We start from the raw sequence: 19,444 nt of genomic DNA on the forward strand, positions 1-19,444 counted from the left end.
GAATGAGGAGACGATAGCAACAACATTCTGGAACCAGCGAAGCCGATGGATGAGTGGTCACTGATTTGACAAACTGGAAAATTCTGAAGCCTGCGCGGATGGTGAGAGGAGCCCTGAAGAGTCCGTTGTGGGGATCAGGCTCCAAAAGGGGACGAGAGGACTGGCTGGCCGTTTGTATCAGAAACACCCAGAGCCTCAGATTGTCTCCATGACGGGGCAGCCGCCCTACCCCACCCTGCCAAAGCGTTGAGGTTTATGTGTGGAGTTTCTGGAACAGTGCAACTCCCATAAAACCCTAGATGTCTTAATTATCTCACCCTTGGTGGGCTGAGGCAGCAGGCTTTCAGACAACCTCCCTCCCTTGCAACATCATACCGAAGACTTAAAGAAATCACTGCCTACACCCACTCGTTCCTCTGGAACTCTAGTCATAAGAGGCACACGAACTAAGTCCCAGGATCCCAGGGATGATAATTATTCCAAGTTGAAAACTCCCCAAGAAAGTTCTGTTTGGTCCGTCTTGGATCATGTTACCTACCCAAGGGTTTTCCAAAATAGGTGGGGGTCAGTTCTCCAAAAGAGGGAGTCTGCTGTCCCCGGAGAAGGTAGATGTACTGAGGCACACAGCTATAGGCTTCCTTTTTTAATCGTTTCTGAAAAGAAATTGTATGTGTAAGTATATTATGTCATATCTCCGTTTGCACAGGCTTAATTCAAGAGACCCTTTTTCTCCCACCTCATTTTCATTTCTCTCAAGGATTAAATCGTGCTTTCTGTTCTGTTCGGTTTATGAAGATGTATTGTGTTGGGACATGATACCATCTTTGGGTGGGAACAGGTAAATATTAGAGTCACTAACTCTAAATAGTTACCGATTGCTATGAATCTTAAGAAAAGGCAAGATATTATCAGTTAGAACTTTTTTGACTTACATACTTTACAAGAAGGAAAAGCAGTTTTTAAAGGCCAGAAGATCTCACAGTAAAAATATTACTTCTAAGCTGTAGAAACATGACCAAATTAAGAGATGAGCCCTAACCGGTTTGGCTCAGTGGATAGAGCGTCAGCCTGTGGACTGAAGGGTCCCAGGTTCGATTCTGGTCAAGGGCGTGTACCTTGGTTGCGGGCACATCCCCAGTAGGGGGTGTGCAGGAGGCAGCTGATCCATGTTTCTCTCATCGATGTTTCTAACTCTCTATCCCTCTCCCTTCCTCTCTGTAAAAAATCAATAAAATATATTTTTTTTAAAAAGAGATGAGTTGCTCTAGAATAGTATTAAAATGGCTTTCTGACCAGGCGCCAGATAAAGAGTTCATCTTGTTATCTGTGAATATTGTAACATGACAAAAGCCACAATCTGCTGTATTTTTAGGCTGAGAACAAAAGAGGTGCTGGGGACACTGAGAAAGGAGGCAAAATAAAACCGGTCGCGCCAGCAGCCAGCCATTCGTGGAGTCGCGCCACTGATTCTCTTCCTTCCTGTGAAATAAGGAAACGGGGTTTGGTTGAAAAGCACAGTCATGAGGGCTCCGCCTGGTCATGGAACAGCTAGCTTGTGTGAATTTGTGAAATTCTCTCCAAGGCAACACAGGAATTATTTTTTTTCAATCTTTTTCTGAAAGACAGAAAAGCAGAGTAATTGAAAATTAACACATAATCTTATGGACCTGCAGGGTCCTCCGTGCTGGCGGATTTCCAAAGCCCATCTGATAGCCTGGGCAGACCTCCAATTTTTAACTGCTCGGGGTTGAGATTAAATTCCATTTCCATTCAAGCATTTAAGGTAAACCCTTCAGCAGTTCTAACTCGGGTTAGTACAAACAAAAACGTTGTACATATATACACATATATATTATACATACAGCATATATATATATATATATTAATATTTTATCAAAAAAGAAAAGAGTTTGAATTCAAATCGTTTGAAGTAGACCAATTACAAATGAGTTATTACAAAGAGAACTTCCACTCTGGTCATGGTGGAGCCAGAAGCTAGATGTATTGTGTTGGGACATGATACCATCTTTGGGTGGGAACAGGTAAATATTAGAGTCACTAACTCTGAATAGTTACCAATTGCTATGAATCTTAAGAAAAGGCAAGATATTATCAGTTTGACTCTTCCACAGTAATCTTCCACTGAAAACAGGTCTGAACATAACAACTCTTTTCAGAAATTAGACAGTAAGTAAGGAAGGGCTGATCTCTGAGGGATGAAAAGCAAATGAGATTGCTATGATTGTCCCAGCCTCCAGCTGAGAGGCGTTTGCCCAGCTCCAGTGCAGGGTACAGGCAATCTTGCTGAGAATAAGGGGACCAAGGTTAGAGTTAGGGGAGGCAGGGGCTCACGGAGCAGCTTGCCAGTGAGGAGAAAGTGTGCCGAGAACCAGCTCCATAGATCTGCATAGAGGACCCTTGAGTCTTTGGCTGAAAGCTAAGCTGTATTTGCAGAGCATGAGATTTCACTAGCCCAGCAAAGAGCACTGCCTGGGAAAGAACAGCCCCTGGGGTAATTTGAAAGTGGAACAGCTACCTGAGCTTGTACAGTTAAGTTTCAACCAGCCAGGGTAGAGAGACATCGTTGGATGCCTGGGACATTCAGTAAAGAGCCCAGGAAGGCCGCGCCTTAGGATGAGGGCAACAGTAGCCCGAGATAACGGTTACTCCGGATCTGCACTAACGAAACTTCAATCCAGGCCTCAGAAAGGATCCATCTGTCCACAAGTAAATTGACTGATAACCAGATTCCTTAAAGGAAGACACCAAAATCCAGACATTCAACAACAGAATGTTCACCGTGTCCATCGTCCAGTAAAAGATGGCATAGAAAGGAGCAGGAAAGTGTGGCCTGTAATCAGGAGAAAATTAGTCAATATAAAAAGCCAGAAACAACAGAAATTATGCAATTAGCAGATACGGACTTTAAAACATCCATGATAAATACCCAAAAATGTAAAGGAAAATAGGAACATATACAAGACAAAAGTGGGAGACATAAAAAAGAACCAAGTGCCCTGACCGGTTTGGCTCAGTGGATAGAGAGTCAGCCTGCGGACTCAAGGGTCCCAGGTTCAATTCCTGTCAAGGGCATGTACCTGGGTTGCGGGCACATCCCCAGTAGGGTGTGTGCAGGAGGCAGCTGATCGATGTTTCTCTCTCATCGATGTTTCTAACTCTCTATCCCTCTCCCTTCCTCTCTGTAAAAAAATCAATAAAAAAATATTTTAAAAAAAAGAATCAAGTGTAGATGTAATTATAACTTTCTACTTTAATTTAAAATTTTTAAATTAAAAAACAACTTCTAGAGTTGAAAGGGATAATACCTTATATGAAAAATTTAGTGGGTGAACTTAACAGACCAGAATGCAGAAGAAAAGTCCACTGAACTTAAAGACAAACTATCCAAGATGAAGTATAGAGAGGAAGAAAGTTGAAAAACAAAAAGGATGTTAGTGACTTGCGGAACAATGTCAAGCAGTCTAAGAGAGGGGAGAGAAAAGTTATTTTAGGAAATAATTATTTTTCCAATTTTTCAAATAAAATTTTACAAACATGAAAATTATAAACCCACATGTATAAGGAGCTCAACAAACAATAAGCAGGATAAACAGAAAACCATACCAAGTCACATAACAATCAAGTTGCTAAAAAACCAATGATAAAGAGAAAATATTAAAAGCAGCTAGAGCCTGGCCAGTGTGTTTCAGTGGTTGAGCATCAACCTATGAACCAGAAGGTCCCGGTTCAATTCCCAGTCAGGGCCCATGCCCTGTTTGTGGATGTGCAAGAGGCAGCCAATCAATGGTTCTCTCTCATCGATGTTTCTCTCCCTCTCTCCTTTTCCCTTCCTCTCTCTGAAATAAATAAAAACATTTTTAAAAAAAAGAAAAAGAAAAAGGGGAACAAAGGTGAGATTTTTCAGTAACTGCTCATTGAAAACAATGTAAGCGGGAAGAAAATGGAATGGCGTCTGAAAGTTACTGAGAACATTTATTTTGTTCCTTGTAGGTTTACTAGCTTTATCACTGACAAGGTCTAAAGACAGTGACAAGCCAGGGACAGGGAGTTCCCTGGAGCCCTGATTGTGGTCTCTACGCCCTCTTCCCAGGAAAGGGCACCTGGAGTCCTGGGAAGAGCAGTGGAGTTCAAGTGGGGGGCAGGACCTATTCAAGATGAGACCAGGCAAGGAAACCAGTAAGGTCTAATGGATATGACAGAAGAGCACAGGGGCCTCTTCACAGGCTCCCACTGGGCAAAGATAGGATAATTTTATCAACAAAAAGATTATTGCAGTGGATTGAAGTGCATCCGATACATGCAAATCCATGCATTCATATGATATTAAAAAACAAAAGTCCTTGGTAACAATTGGAGTTTGGTAGGGTACTGACTAGCTCATTGTTCTGAATTGTGTTAAGTAATAAATATCAACCATTTGTTTTACCTTCCCTGAATGAACAGTATTTCAAGATAAACAAATAGAGGAAAGTTGTTCCGTAAATGCAGAAAAATCGACATTTTACAACCCCCAATAAAATAATGAATCTAAGAGGAAGCAAAATGGCAGCATAGGTAAACACCTGAACTTGCTGCCAAGCACAACTACATTAAAACTACAACAAAAAGACAAAACGAATATCATCCAGAATCACGGGAAGGCTGGCTGAGTGGAAATTCTACAACTAGAAGGAAAGAGAAAAGCGCATTGAGTCCGGTAGGAGGTGCAGAGGTGTGGAAGTGTGGAGGTATGGAGGAGCACGTAACGGGCTGGCAGCTGGGTACGCTAGTGTCTTTTTCAATTGGGAGGGAGAAACAAGCTTCCGACTGCTCTGAACTCCAGTTCCAAGCGAGAATCTGGGGACCCAGACTCATACAGAGAGAAACTGTACTGTCTGGCATTGGGCCGGAATGTGAGGGTGGCTTTCTCGCAGAGCTGCTTGCAGCAGTCATTGTTACTGCATGGCCTGCGGAACACAGACCCCGGGACCTCTCCGAGGCAGAGCAGACTGGCAGCCATTGAGGTTTGCTCTGCCCTGATGATTCCCTGAGACCCCGTGTCACCCAATTTACAACCACAACCAAGCTGTGCACAGCAGCTTTTGCACACGAATGGCTTGGCCTTCCTCTGCCTAAAAACCTGTCAAACTATAGCTGGGTCAGAGAACCCCAGAGCTTCCAAAAGAAGGCCTAAGGCTGGTCAGCCGCCTGCATTACTTCACAGCTGCACCTCATATGGGGACCTCCAAACCCCAAACAAAGAGGAGGAATCTGCAGATTTCTCTGTAGCTCCTGCTGGGTGGCCTCAGGCAGTGGCTGACTTTGCACCTCCTTGGAGATCCAAGAGCCAGTGTACCCAGTGGTCAGAGTAGGACCATCCAGATTACAACTCTTCACATCCATAAGAGACACACTCAGAGGGCAGACTTAGTGAGCGCCAAAGCCCCACTGAAGCAAGTCCTGCCCCATAAAGATGTCTCCAGCACAGAAGTTTTCCCATTGTAGACACAGCTTGTCCTCACAGCCAGTTGGCCTGGAGGTCAATTCCTTCCAGTGATACCAACAGCAATCAAGACTTAACCACAACAAGACTTTGCACACAGCCCACAAAGGGGTGCACCAAGAGTGTCCACCTCAGGTAATTGGGGAGGCTGAGCCACTGGGCCCTATAGCACACCTAGCACACAAGGCCACTCTATCAACATAGGAAGCAGCCAAAATGTGGAGACAAAGAAACAGGTCACAAATGAAAGAAATGGAGGAAAGCAAACTACTGGATATAGAGTTCAAAACTACAGTTACAAGGTTACTCAAGAATATTCTAGAAACCTCCAAGAAATATAGTGAGACCCTCCAGGATATGAAAAAGGACCAATCAGAAATTAAGCATACACTGACTGAAATAAAGAACAATATACAGAGATCCAACAGCAAACTAGAGGATCCCAAGAATCAAGTCAAAGATTTGAAATACGAAGAAGCAAAAAACACCCAACTGGAAAAGCAAAAGGAAAAAAGAATCCAAAAATATGAAGATAGTGCAAGGAGCCTCTGGGACAACTTCAAGCATACCATCATCCAAATTAGGGGGTGCCAGAAGAAGAGAGAGCAAGATATTGAAAACCTATTTGAAGAAATAATGACAGAAAACTTCCCCTACCTGGTGAAAGAAATAACTTACAAGTCCAAGAAGCGCAGAGAACCCCAAACAAAAGGAATCCAAAGAGGACCACACCAAGACACATCATAATTAAAATACCAAGGGCGAAAGACAGAGAGAATCTTAAAAGCAGCAAGAGAAAAACTGTTAGTTACCTACAAGGGAGTACCCATAGGACTGTCAGCGGATTTCTCAACAGAAACTTTGCAGGCCAGAAGGGAGTGGCAAGAAATATTCAAAGTGATGAATAGCAAGAACCTACAACCAAGATTACTCTACCCAGCAAAGCTATCATTTAGAATTGAAGGTCAGATAAAGAGCTTCACAGATAAGAAAAAGCTAAAGGACTTCACCGCCAAACCAGTATTATATGAAATGCTGAAGGGTATTCTTTAAGAAAAGAAAGAAGCCGAAACCGGTTTGGCTCAGTGGATAGAGCGTCGGCCTGCGGACTGAGAGGTCCTGGGTTCGATTCCGGTCAAGGGCATGTACCTGGGTTGCGGGCACATCCCCGGTGGGGGATGTGCAAGAGGCAGCTGATCGATGTTTCTCTCTCATCGATGTTTCTAACTCTCTCTATCTCTCTCCCATCCTCTCTGTGAAAAATCAATAAAATATATTTAAAAAAAAAAAAAAAAAAAAGAAAAGAAAGAAGAAAAAGGTAAAGATAAAAATTATGAACAACAAAGTGACAACAAATACATATTTATCAACAAGTGAATCTAAAAATCAAGGGAGTAAAAAATCTGCTGAACAGAATAAACTGGTGAATATAATAGAATCAGGGGCATAGAAAGGGAGTGGACTGACAATTCTCGGGGGAAAAGGGGTATGGGGGGTACGGGAAGAGACTGGACAAAAATCTTACACCTATGGACGAGGACAATGGGGGGTGGGTAAGGGCAGGGGGTGGGGTGGGAACCGGGTGGAAGGGAGCTATGGGGGGGAAAAGAGGAACAACTGTAATAATCCGAACAATAAAGATTTATTTTAAAAAATAATGAATCTAGTCAAGAACATCAGTAAATGCTAAAACCATTAGGTGAAAAGTTGATGGGGGACTTTATAATGGAAAGATACAACCAATAACATCTGAACCCACTGATCAGTATTTATAATCCATTATGTGCCTCCTATTTGATTTATAGGTACACTGTATTACCTATGATGGATTCTAGCCCCTTTTCAAAGAACAATACAAAAGCAAAAACTTTAATCAAGCATTTAGATCTAATCAATGGGTATAAAGAAACAAATTAAATGGCACCCAGGAAACAATCAGTTAAATCCAGAAGAGAGGGTATGTTATAAGATAACCTGTTTTTCTCACAAATAAATGATATGACAGAAAGGAAAATGCTTAAAACAGAAACCAACCAAATGCAAGATTTGTAGACCTTGTTTGGATATTGATTTTAACTGTAAGAGGATTTTTTTTTAAGACTGAGGAAGTTGCCCTAACTGGTTCGGCTCAGTGGATAGAGCATCGGCCTACGGACTGACGGGTCCCAGGTTCGATTCCGGTCAAGGGCATGTACCTTGGTTGTGGGCACATCCCCAGTAGGGAGTGTGCAGAAGGCAGCTGATAGATGTTTCTCTCCCATCGATGTTTCTGATTCTCTATCCCTCTCCCTTCCTCTCTGTAAAAAATAAAATATTAAAAAAAAAGACTGAGGAAGTTTTCAGATGGACTGAGTTATTACAACATTTTTTGTTAATTTTTCAGGTGTGATAATGGCATTGAGGTTATGTAAATTACTTCCAAGCAAAATAATAAATTGTCTGGGATTTGCTATAACCATTTCTTCCTGCAAAAAAATATGGGAAGAAAAAATAGATCAAATAAATAGGAAAGTGTTGATTTTTGTTGAAGTTTGGTGATGGGTACATGAAATGTAGTCATTAGACTACTCTCTCTGTTTTACACATATTTTAACATTTCCATAATAAAAATGTGGTGGTTTTTTTTTAAAAAAAAGATAGTATGCTCAAAGACCTTGCGTGTATCTATAAGGGCCTCACTTAGTATGTATAGTGTTGTCTTACAATGAGATACAATTCTAACAAGTTGGCTTAAGTACCAGTTGTATGGGAGAAAACAGAATGATGCTAAAGACAGTATCCTTATAGAAATAAAAAGGTTTAACTGCTATCGTTAGATAATATTGAAAACTCTTACGTGCAGACAAAAGCTATCAAGGCATTAGGGGGCCACTTGGTGGTGTTAAGTAGACCCACTCTGCCTGTTTTCCTGCCAGCGGGCCTTCCCCTCAAGGTGTACCCGCCCGTGCCCAGCACCTGGGCAAGACGGGGCCCAAGGCGCCTTGGAGACGAGACCCTCCTTGGTTTCTTTTCTCAAGGGCTGTAGTGTCCATTGGCCAAAGCTATCTCCTGAGGGACTGCTTTTGTTCAAGGATCCGTGAGAGGTATTCCCAAGTTCTAACACCATATTCCACTATGCATTGCAACTTTTTTTTATTTTCCTTATCGTGATTTATTATTTTTCTATATTTCTTTGAAATTTGCCCATTTTAATTCATGTTCATTTCTCGCTCTGTGTGTGTGTCACGCTTGCTGTCTTTGCCTCCGTTGTTCCTAGGTTACAGTACAGCCAGGACATACCCAGCCACTTGGCCGATGAGCACGCGCTGATAGCCGCCTATGTGGCCCGTCTTCAGCACTGTGCACGGTCAGTGGGAGGGCAGCAGCAGGCGGGCATCCAAGGGCTGAGCAAAGGGAGGGAGAGCTGTGGGGCCTGGGGTTGTCAGCTAGAAGAAGCTCTGCATGTGGGGTTTTTCTTGAGGAGCTACCAGCAATGTTGGGCAGAGTTTAGGTAATTCCCAAAGCATTCTTGGAAAGAAGGAGTCTTGCCACGCCTAGGTACCTACCTAATCATAGAGTCAGAAATACTCCTTGAAAGTGAAACTCACTTCCTTCAGATTATATTATTCTTAAAGAGTGTATACTCAGAGATATGCAGTCCCAAAGATGTACACTCACAGAGGTATTTGATGCAACCTCTTACTGTTCATTCTTGCCTAAACAATGGAATCTTTCTGTTGATATTCAAAGCTTACGGTTGATCAACCCACAGATATCTCACTTTGTCTAATCTTTCATACCATCACCCTGTTACAACTTTACATGTTACATCTTCATCTCTTCCCCAAGATCTATCATTGTTGATTATTTAAACCAGGGGTTTTCAACAGTGGTACTAGATCATTGACACCTAAGGGACTTTTTTCAAATGATAATACACCTCCTCATATTATAATAATTATTTATACTGTAGTAGCCCCACATACCCCTTTCCCTGAAAACCACTCTGGTAGTGACCCCTTGTTAATATGGAAATAGGACTGATCCCTCTGTGGGTTAGGATGGAAAAACGTTTGATAGCCACTAACTACAGCAGAGTTCACCATTTGAAAGAATTAACACCAAACTAGGTGCTATTACATTCAGGCAGACCCAGAGCTACCTGCCCGATCCATGCCCATACCCACCACCACTCTGCAAGGAGAATGCAGGAAAAGTTTAAATAATCTAAAGCCATCCCAGCCACTCAACATGCAGCAAAGAAGAGTCGCTGTGCCAGACAACTCAAGCTTCTTATTCTTAGAGAAAATAAAACCCATAATCTATAAACTAAGCACATAAGAGAGGCTGGACCTTACCCTTTGATCTTAGCTTTGCCTGTAGCATGCCATGGTCCCAGGGGCAGGTCATTTTTATTTCCATGATAACAGAAACATAAATTAATAGTGAGAAAAATAATTTAAAAGGACTCTTTTTAATATTATATTATTATGCTTTATACCATTATACTTTATACCATTCCTCATAGTTTTCTCCATATGACTAAATGTCATTGCTGTTTTTAGGCATTTACCTGTCTCTAAAGCCTTAAAGAGACTGTAGGGTTCCCCTGCTTACCACGTATGTGTGATAGGCTTATCCTAGGGGAGAGAAGGAAGGCCTGGCCTTTGAGCATCGTATCACAGAGTCCTCTCATCCAGCAGATGACTCCTGTGCACTCTGCCCCAGCCCCAGGGTCTGTAGGAATCGAGTTGTCTCACCCATGGCAGGATAGCTCACTGAAACCCAGTCAGGGCAGTTGTCCAGGTGATTAAAAGTTTCCATGGTGAAAGTAGCAACAGCATGTTGGACAGCAACTGCCACCTGATATTTCAGCCCAAGAAGTTTTATGGTAGGTTTAGTCAAAGTCCTCAAGTCTTTGGCTTAGCAATAAGGCTCCCTGCTCAAGAACTGGTGGCCGGAACTCTGGGAGAACATGAAGATTGGGTGAGTATTACATCTCGTCTTGATTTACAGTATGAGGAACTGAGCTTCCTACTTCCACGAAGAAATAAGAAATTTCCTGGCTAATTCTGAAAATGAAAGTCAGTTCAAGCAGAAGAATAGGGAATCTTTCTAATTTTTCTTGACCTTAAAGCCTCTCATCAACACAACGTTCTAGTTTCTGGTTGGAAAACAAAGCCAATGAAAGCAACCATGTTGTCTGCACTTGGAGATAAATGACTAAGCGGATTAGCCTTCCCTGGGAGATGGACTGGAATGGAGAAGGAGCTCTTGCACAGAGGAGCCTATTGTGTCCTCTGCCAGACTTCGTAGGCTGCCAGTCCCTCCATAATATTATCTGCTTTGTTGTTAAGTGTTCATTTCTATTGTGTTTTTTTTTAAAGATAAAGATAGTTCTCTTTTTTTCAGACAAACACCTTTAAGACACAAATATATTTCAGCCCAGACCTTGCAGCCTTGACTGTGACCTATTAAAGTTAACTGGTGGTAGCATGCTCTTATTATAAGATCATCTTTTGAGAGGATGATTACATGTGCTGGAAACTGACATTTGCACACCTAAAATTATAAAGTGTTCAGAAGTGTCATAGGCAGAAGACTTTAAAGCACATTTTTAAAATATTCATCCTAGAGGAAAGACTAAACTTAAAGAATTAGCCACAGAGATAGAAATATCGAAAGGTGGAAAAAAATCCAGGAAAAATACAGCTGATTGTGTACGTGAAAAGGCCAGATGGATCCTTGTTAATTTATTTTCACCCTTCCCAGATTCCCCTCAGTAACTATAGCAAGATTTGATGAGTATTAAACTCATGTCTTTACATTTTTTTCATATTACTTGTCATATTGCTTAATTCCAGTCAAGGGCTTTCAGAACTCCAAGAACCTAGGACCAAAGTAAAAGCAAGCCACAACAGCCATCTCTGGTCAGTCATCATCATCTCTGTTACCTTAAAGGTTCTGCCAGACTTAAAGAGAATTCTATAGCCACAGTCCTTATTAATCTAGGAGTGCCCTGATAGGAACAAAGGACAGCTGATGTCACATACTGAGTAATGGAGGCAGTTATTTCATCTAAAGTTCATTGCATCACATAGAGCTGGCATACTACACAAGAACCCTTTTTCTCATCCAGGTGTGGCATTACCTGATATCCCACCTACGTGGGTCTTTAAATTTTTAGAGTGCTGGAACTCTTGTTAAAGGGTAATGGAACTAAATTACTTCACTCTAAGATGGGGCTATATTTGTAGAACAAGCATGGTAAAAAGAAGAGAGAGAGGCATTGAAAGAAAATGTTTGATACCATGTGATCACCAAATTTACTGTAAACTGGGCCTGCCCAAGCCTGGATGGCTCAGCCAAGATTAGTTTTAATTTTTCTCAGCCCTGTTTTTTCATGATGCTTGGTCTTTTTGAATTCAAGACCTATGTCCAAAAGTCACGAGTTTTTAAAAACATTTGATTAGAAATTGCTCTCAGACTGGAAGTGCCCGGTCTTTTCTCAGTCCTCCTGGTGGTGTCAGAGGGTTGGGACGTGCTGCTGAAGAGAAATGACACGCGTGGCCTGTTTCTCTACGCCCCCTTTGTGTCAGAAGACCAGTGGTATCTATGGCCCAGGCCTCTGTTTCTGTTGTTACCATTCTTTTTTTTCACAAGCTTATTTCCCGTCTGTCTTTCTAAGAGGAGCAAGAGTAGGGGATGTTTGCTAGACACGTGTTGAATGTTTGTCTCCTTGGCAGCGTCCTGGACAGTCCTAGCCGACTGGACGAGGAGCACCGGCTTATCGCTCGCTATGCTGCACGGCTGGCTGCAGAGGCAGGGAACATGGTGAGTAATCAGAGGGTTCCCATAGATAGCAAAAGTTAGCATGTCTTTAATATACAAGTGGTGGGGGAACCGTAAGCATGAAACTCAGGAGAGCAAGAACCTCAGGGACAGGAGAGGAATGGGTTTAGAGAGGGCATTACAGTGGCTTTAATTTTATCTATAATATTCCATTTCTTTAAAAAATGAATTGAGAACAGAAAAAGTGTCAATTTGGTTCTTAAAAAGATCAATAAATTTAATAAATCCCTAGAAATCCTGATCAAGAAAAGAAGAAGGAAAACACAAATTGCCAGTATCACAAATGTAAAAGAGACATCACAACAGATCCTACAGCCATTATAAGGCTGCTAAAGGAATATTCTGAGCAATTTTTTGTCAATGAATTTGATAGCCTAAATAGACAAAATCCTTGAAAGATAAACCAACAAAACTGACATAAAAATAAATAGAAAATCTAAATAGTCTTAAACCTGTTAAAGAAATTGTATTGATAACTGACTTCACACAAGGAAAACTTCAAGCTCTGTTAAATATTACCATATTTTTAAAGAAGAAAGTCTAGCAATCTGACATAAAGCTGGAATACTACACAAGAACCCTATTTTCTAGTAGAAAATAGAGGAAGAAGGAACACTTCCAAGTCATTTCATCAGGCCCCTATAAACTGATGCCAAAAGAATACAAGGCAATCAAATGAAAAGAAAATTGATCACAAATTCCCTTACGAACATGGATGAAAAAAAACCTTAACAAAATATTAGCAAATTGAATCCAGCAATATGCAAACACAATAATACTCCATGATCAAGTGAGATTTGTTTTAGGAATACAAATATATTAATACATAAAATCAACCATATTAGCAGTTTAAAGAAGAAAATTATAAGATCATTTCAATAGATGCAGAAAAAGCATGTGACAAAATATAATACCCATTTATGATAGTAAAACTTCTCAATACACAAGGAGTAGAAGAAACTTTCTCAATCTGGTAAAGAATACCTACAAAAAACATATAACTAATATTATACAAAGATTAAATTTTGGAATACTTCCCCTACCTAATATTCAGAACAAGACAAAGATGACCCCTTTCACCACCCCTATTCAAAGTTGTACCAGAGGTCCTAGCCAGTGCAACATCGCAAGAAGAAAGGGGCAGAAATATTGGAAAGGAAGAAGTAAAACTGTTGTTATTTGCAGATGACATGACTATATAGAAAGTTGTAAGGAATCTACAAAAACACTACTAGAACAAATTTGTGACTTCATAGCAATGTTGCAAGATATACAAAGTCAGTATAAAATTTTTGATTAGTTCTATCTACCTGCAGTGAACATTTAGACAATTAGATTCAGGAAAAAATATCATTTACTATAACATTAAAAAACATCAAACACAAGCAGGGAGTGAGATGAAAGGAGGATGATCTGAAGCCAAAATGACAGGCTGTGTAAGCATTGTCCATGTAAAGGAAATGTAATGTGTGCCCACTGGGTGTTTCAACATGTGTAAAGGCCCTGAGGTTGGAGACTTCACAGAGAGCAACACTGGAGTGACATTAGGCTGGGCAGGCAGGCTAATCAGGACCGTATTCTGCAAACAGTATATTAATTACAGAAATGTGTACCAGTTTATATTTACATTTCATAGGAAGGTAGAGTTATGAAAGCTGCCAGTAGAGAGTCTTGCTTTGTTTCTCCCTCTCAAAAAGTAACTTATTCCTTTGGGTTTGTTTAGAATTCAAAATCTTTTCTTTGAAAATCTGATATTAGGTCATGCCTCAGACTGTAACATTACAGCTCTAAAGGTTAGTGAAATAGAACGGAATAGGGAAAAAACATCTGGGGAAAAAGCATAGTTCCATTTCATCAGTTAAACCTCACGCGTACCCTCAGTCAGTCACAACTGTTCAAGCTATTTTAGCAATTAAAATTTATACGTAAAATCAGTTGAATTTGTTGAGAGGGACAGCGTTGTGGTTGAATTTTTAAAATTAAGTATACTTAATGCCGTTATATAGTCTTGTTGACTTTACAATAGTATTTTTTTTTTAATGCTGTAAATTAAAGCTCCGAAGCCATTTGACCCTCAAAAGGAGATTGCAGTTCTCCTGCATGGCAAACAAGATAAGTCTGTTTACACCTGATAGTTTCTGATACCAATTCTTATTCGTGTGAAAATGAGAATTGTTAGAATGGGCTTGAGACTAAATACCGATATGGTCCCTTTCATCTTCAGTTTATTTTTCAAAGTGTAGCTGTCTTATAAATATTGGACTCTCAGCAAGGATTCTTCTTGACTAGACTTCTGTTAAACAGACTTCTAATCTGCTAATCTCTCCCTGATACAGGTGCTTTGCATAAAGTGGGTGTAGCGCTCAGAAGAATTTATTTATAGCCTGCCAGATAGGCTTTGTATTGACTCCCCCCCCCCCCCAAAACCTTCTTCTACAAAGAAAGACCATTAAATCATGTTAGCATTACACCCTGGGGAGTGCCTCAGCATCGAGCCCTCATGTCTCCCCGGGTGGCACACCTGGCCACTGACGCCTCTTCACACTCGCCCTGGAATAAAGAAATTCTAGCTCCCTCAGACGAGCCAGGAGAACTGATTTGTTTTTCTGAAGTGCCTAAGTGCCTTTAAAAAACAAAACTACAGTGTGTGGTAAATCATAATAATAACTGCAAATTCTTAAAGTTGTATCACAAATGCCACCAGCATTAGATATAATGAGATGTTTGGGGTTTGCTTTTAAAGTCGTTTTTCTTTATGAAAAAAGTAAAAACTCATAAAGGAAAAGTTGGGAGAAAGGTAAAAGGAAGGGGAAATAGTGTGGTTTCATTCCACCGAACTTGTGCACCGTTTTGAGAAGCTTTTTTTCAGGAGCCCCATCCTGGCCCTCACAGCCTCCTCATGTGTCAGCATGCCCCATGCCAGAGGTCTCCCGGTGGCTTCTTAGAGTTAAAGATCCATGGTATCCAGGTGGTGTTTTGCACACATTTAATGACTCAAAATGCCCCATAAAATAATAATTGTCAAACCTGGCTACATATTATAATCGTGTAAATCGTTTAAAGAATATATAGATCCTTGACTTTGCCACAGACCTACTGAATCAGAATCTCTGGGTTTGGGGGATCTCTTGATTTTTATGTTAAAAAAAAAATTTCCATCTTCTTATTCACAACTAGCTTTGTAACCACTACCCTAAAAAGCATTATTGGGTTTTTGAGAGACAAGAGAGAGATTAATAATCCACGTCCCTGCAGTTAGTCTAAGTGGGGTGGGGACGATGGCAGGACTTCCCCTGGGATACAAGGAAGTCCAGTTAATCTCCGGCACATCTCTTTGGAACTCACCCAGGCCAGTCTATTTTAGGAGCTGCGGGCATGCATGTTACCAGATTGCAGTTTGCTGGCTGTCGGCTCTCCTTGGTTGTATAACATTTGTCCAGTTTTACTCACAGGGGTCTTGTTTCTTATCCTGTATCTTCCAGAGGCATCTCCATCTCAATAAAGATGATGGAGCTCTGTGAGATGACCTAAACCCAAGAGAATGCTAACGTAACAGAGGAAGCGATCCTCTTCGCTGTCTTTCTGTAAATATTCCCACTTTACAGGCAGGAAGATAAAGGTATAGTAAAACAAAATAACTCGAGGTTTGCATGCAAGTAAGTAGCAAAACCTAGGATTCCTAACTAGTGTGCCTACTTCCATTCTTACCCACTTCAGTCAGTTCTCCGCTTGGTAGCCAGAGCAGTGTGGTTGGTAATAAACTTTTATGATAGAACAGTTTTAAATTTACAGAAAAATTATGAAGCTAGTACTGAGGATTTCCATATCGCCTATACTCAGTTTCCCCCATTAGTAACATCTTCCATTAGTATGGAATGCTGGTTGTAATTACTGAGCCAGTAGTGACACATTATTATTAACTAAAGGCCATACGTTTTTAGGTCCTGTTAGTTTTTTACCTAATGCCTTTTTCTGTTCCGGGATCTCATCCAGGACACCACTTTGTGTTTAGTTGTCATACCTCCTTGGTTCCTCTGGGCTGCGACAGTTTCTCTGGCTGCCCTTGTGTTCTGATGACCTTGACGGTTTTGAGGAGTTCTAGTCAAGTATTGTAGAAGGTCCCTTCGTTGGGATTAGCCTGAAGTCTTTCTCCTGATTAGACTGGGGCTGTAGGTTTTGAGGAAGAAGGTAAGTGCCCTTTTCTAACATCAGATCAAGGGTTCGTAGCATTAAAATTATTTATCACTGTCGCTGTTGACCTTGCTCACCTGGCTGGGGAAGTGTTCGTCAGCGTTTTCCAGCATAAAGTTTCTCTTTCTCCCCTTCCCACCTGTCCTCTCTGAAAGGAAGTCACTGTGGACAGACCACACAGGCGTTAGGCTCACCTCCTTGAGCGTAGAGTATGTTCATGCATTATTTGGAATTGATATATTTTTCTGTTGAGAATCCTATGGTGGATTCAGAAAACCACGAGGGAGCAGCAGCAAGCCTCCGCCTTCGCCCTTTCTGCCCAGCTGGCTCGTCCCCCTGACCTTCCCCTGGTCCCCCTGACCTTCCCCTGGTCCCCCTGACCTTCCCCTGGTCCCCCTGACCTTCCCCTGGTCCCCCTGACCTTCCCCTGGTTCCCCTGATCTTCCCCTGGTCCCCCTGATCTTCCCCTGGTCCCCCTGACCTTCCTCTGGTCCCCCTGACCTTCCCCTGGTCCCTCTAACCTTCCCCTGGTTCGATTCCCCATCTCATTGAGTCTGAGAGCAGTTTCACAACCACCTCATTTCAGAAGAGTCTGTCTCAGCTCACTGTTTCATTACCCTGTGTTTCTTTATCGCATTTACCACAACGGGTCATACATATTTGGTTTGTTTCTTTTTTTATCCCCGAATGCATCCCTGGTTTTTAGAACAGTATCTAGCACATAGTGAATGCTCAGGATATATTTGTTGAATAAAAGAATGAAGTATTTAATATTTGAAGGAAATCATCTTTAGATCTCTTCTTGCCAAAGTAGTCTGTGTCTTTATGATCTAATAATTCCTTTTCTGGCTTTTTCTCTTCACTGTCCTGGAGGCATTTTAGGAAAAAGGATAACCTGGCTTTTAAAATTTTTTTATTTTATTTTTAAAAATATTTTTATTGTTGATAGTATTACAGATATCTCCCATTTCCCCTCCCCTTTTATTTTTTAAAGGAGCAGCATGGTGTTTAAGATAGTAAATAAATACAATTCTTAGTTTATCTGTTATTTAATGCACTTGACTGTGTATAAAATCTGACCGGGTAAAATAAGCCAGCAGTGGACACTCACCACCAGGGCTCTCCTTGTTGTGTCTCCATGCACGTCGCCCCAGGTGGGACCACTGCCTCGGGATTTGAGTCTTCCTCCAGCCACCCCCCCCCCCCCCGCCCGCCCCCAGCTCCCTGTGTCTTTGTATTTGAGTAACACTTGGTGCCAAAGATTCCTGCCTGTTAGGAGTCACTATTGATGGTAACGCTTGATTTCTGTATTAACCTCTTCAGACACTCAAAACTGAAAAGATCCTTCAGAAGTTTCCAGTGAAATACTGTGGGGTTTTTGTATGTTTTTTTCCCATCAGATGAAGCAAATTCCTTTCAGAGATCATTCCTCATCCATCATTCTCCCTGGCCCCACTCTAATAAGGAGCCATTCGTTGTAACTCCAGTTTTCAGAAATTGTAAACCTGTTATTCATAGCAGGTTTGGTCTCAGGCAAGCCCTTTTTCCCAGGTTCAACTCAGGCTCTCACAAGACTCTTCATAAAATATAGAGAATTTGCTGAATTGGCTGCTGGTTCACTCTTCTCTGGAGGAAGAAAAATCACCTTGTTTTTCTCTAAGAAGAAAAATATTTGGTAGTTTGGTTAAAAAGCCTCCCACCCAGGTTTGCTATGCTGCTTTGCCCTGTTTATTTAGGAAGTGCCACATGAAAAGATTTACTTATTGTGCTCACTGTATCTTCAAGCTTTAGAGGAAACCAGGCTTCTGCTTCATCGCAGGTCATGCTGGGGCAGAACTTAAGAATGTGCAGAGTGGAGCACAGCCATCGAAGTGCCTTCATGAGAGCTTTCCTTCTGGTTAATCAATACAAGGAAAGCATCACCTATTCATCCGTTTTCCTAGTTTGTGTTGATTCGCTTCCATATTCTTAAAGGGGGTCACAGGGCTAGGAACATCGGTGGACTTGGCAAATCAAAACCACAATGATTTCTCGAAAGATAATATGTAAGTGGCCGATAAAACGTAAAAGTACGCTCAACATATCAGTCACTAGGAAGGTGTAAATTGAATCCACAATGAGAGAGCATTTCGCACCCACTAGGATGTGATCAAAGAGAAGGGCAAGCCCCTGCTGGTTTGGCTCAGTGGGTAGGGCGTCGGCCTGCGGACTGAAGGGTCCCAGGGCACATTCCAGCCAAGGGCACATGCCCAGGTTACGGGCTCGAGCCCCAGGAGGGGGCATGCAGGAGGCAGATGATCCATGATGCTCTCTCATCATTGATGTTTTTGTCTCTCCCTCCCTTTCTCTCTGAAATCAATAAAAATATTTTTTTAAAAGGCAATAACAAGTGTTGACAAGGACATGGGGAAAAATGGAATCCTGTTATGTTGATAGTGGGAATGTAAAATAGTGCAGCCACTTAGGAAACCAGTTTGGCAATTTTTCAAATGGCATTTACTGTGTGACCCAGCAATTCCATTCCTAGAAATATACCCAAGAGAAATGAAAATATATCTCTACACAAAAACTTGTCCACAAATGATCATAGCAGCATTATTCAAATTAGCCAAAAAAAAAATGGAACAGCCCAAATATCTATCAACTGTGGAGTAAATGAGATGTGTTATATCCACATAATGGAATATTATTCGGCTGTAAAAACAAGAATGAAATACCCATACATGCTACAACGTGGATGAACCTTGAAAATATTTTGCTAAGTGAAAGAAGCCAGACATAAAAGACCACATATTATATAATTCCATTTGTATGAAATATTCAGAATAGGCTCGTCTGCAGAGACAGAAGCTAGATTCGTAGTTGTCAGGGTGGGGGAGGGGACTAAGGGGCGGGGCTGCTAATGAGTATGGGGTTTCC

At 41.4% G+C, this 19,444-nt stretch overlaps 1 protein-coding gene across 18 annotated transcripts in view; it reads left to right on the forward strand.

Moving 5' to 3' along the window:
* Positions 1-19,444, forward strand: part of DTNB (dystrobrevin beta) — a 158,425-nt gene that overhangs the window by 102,223 nt on the left and 36,758 nt on the right. For 12 of the 18 annotated variants that reach the window (XM_036335153.1, XM_036335158.1, XM_036335151.1 and 9 more), the window contains 2 exons: positions 8,760-8,849; positions 12,229-12,316. In XM_036335153.1, coding sequence (XP_036191046.1) covers positions 8,760-8,849; positions 12,229-12,316 — 178 coding nt within the window. The remainder of the gene's footprint in view (positions 1-8,759; positions 8,850-12,228; positions 12,317-19,444) is intronic. The other 6 variants (XM_036335155.1, XM_036335165.1, XM_036335168.1 and 3 more) reach the window with 1 other exon arrangement.

This window comes from Myotis myotis, unplaced genomic scaffold (genome assembly GCF_014108235.1).
Source record: "Myotis myotis isolate mMyoMyo1 unplaced genomic scaffold, mMyoMyo1.p scaffold_m19_p_14, whole genome shotgun sequence".
In the NCBI taxonomy this organism is placed as follows: domain Eukaryota; kingdom Metazoa; phylum Chordata; class Mammalia; order Chiroptera; family Vespertilionidae; genus Myotis; species Myotis myotis.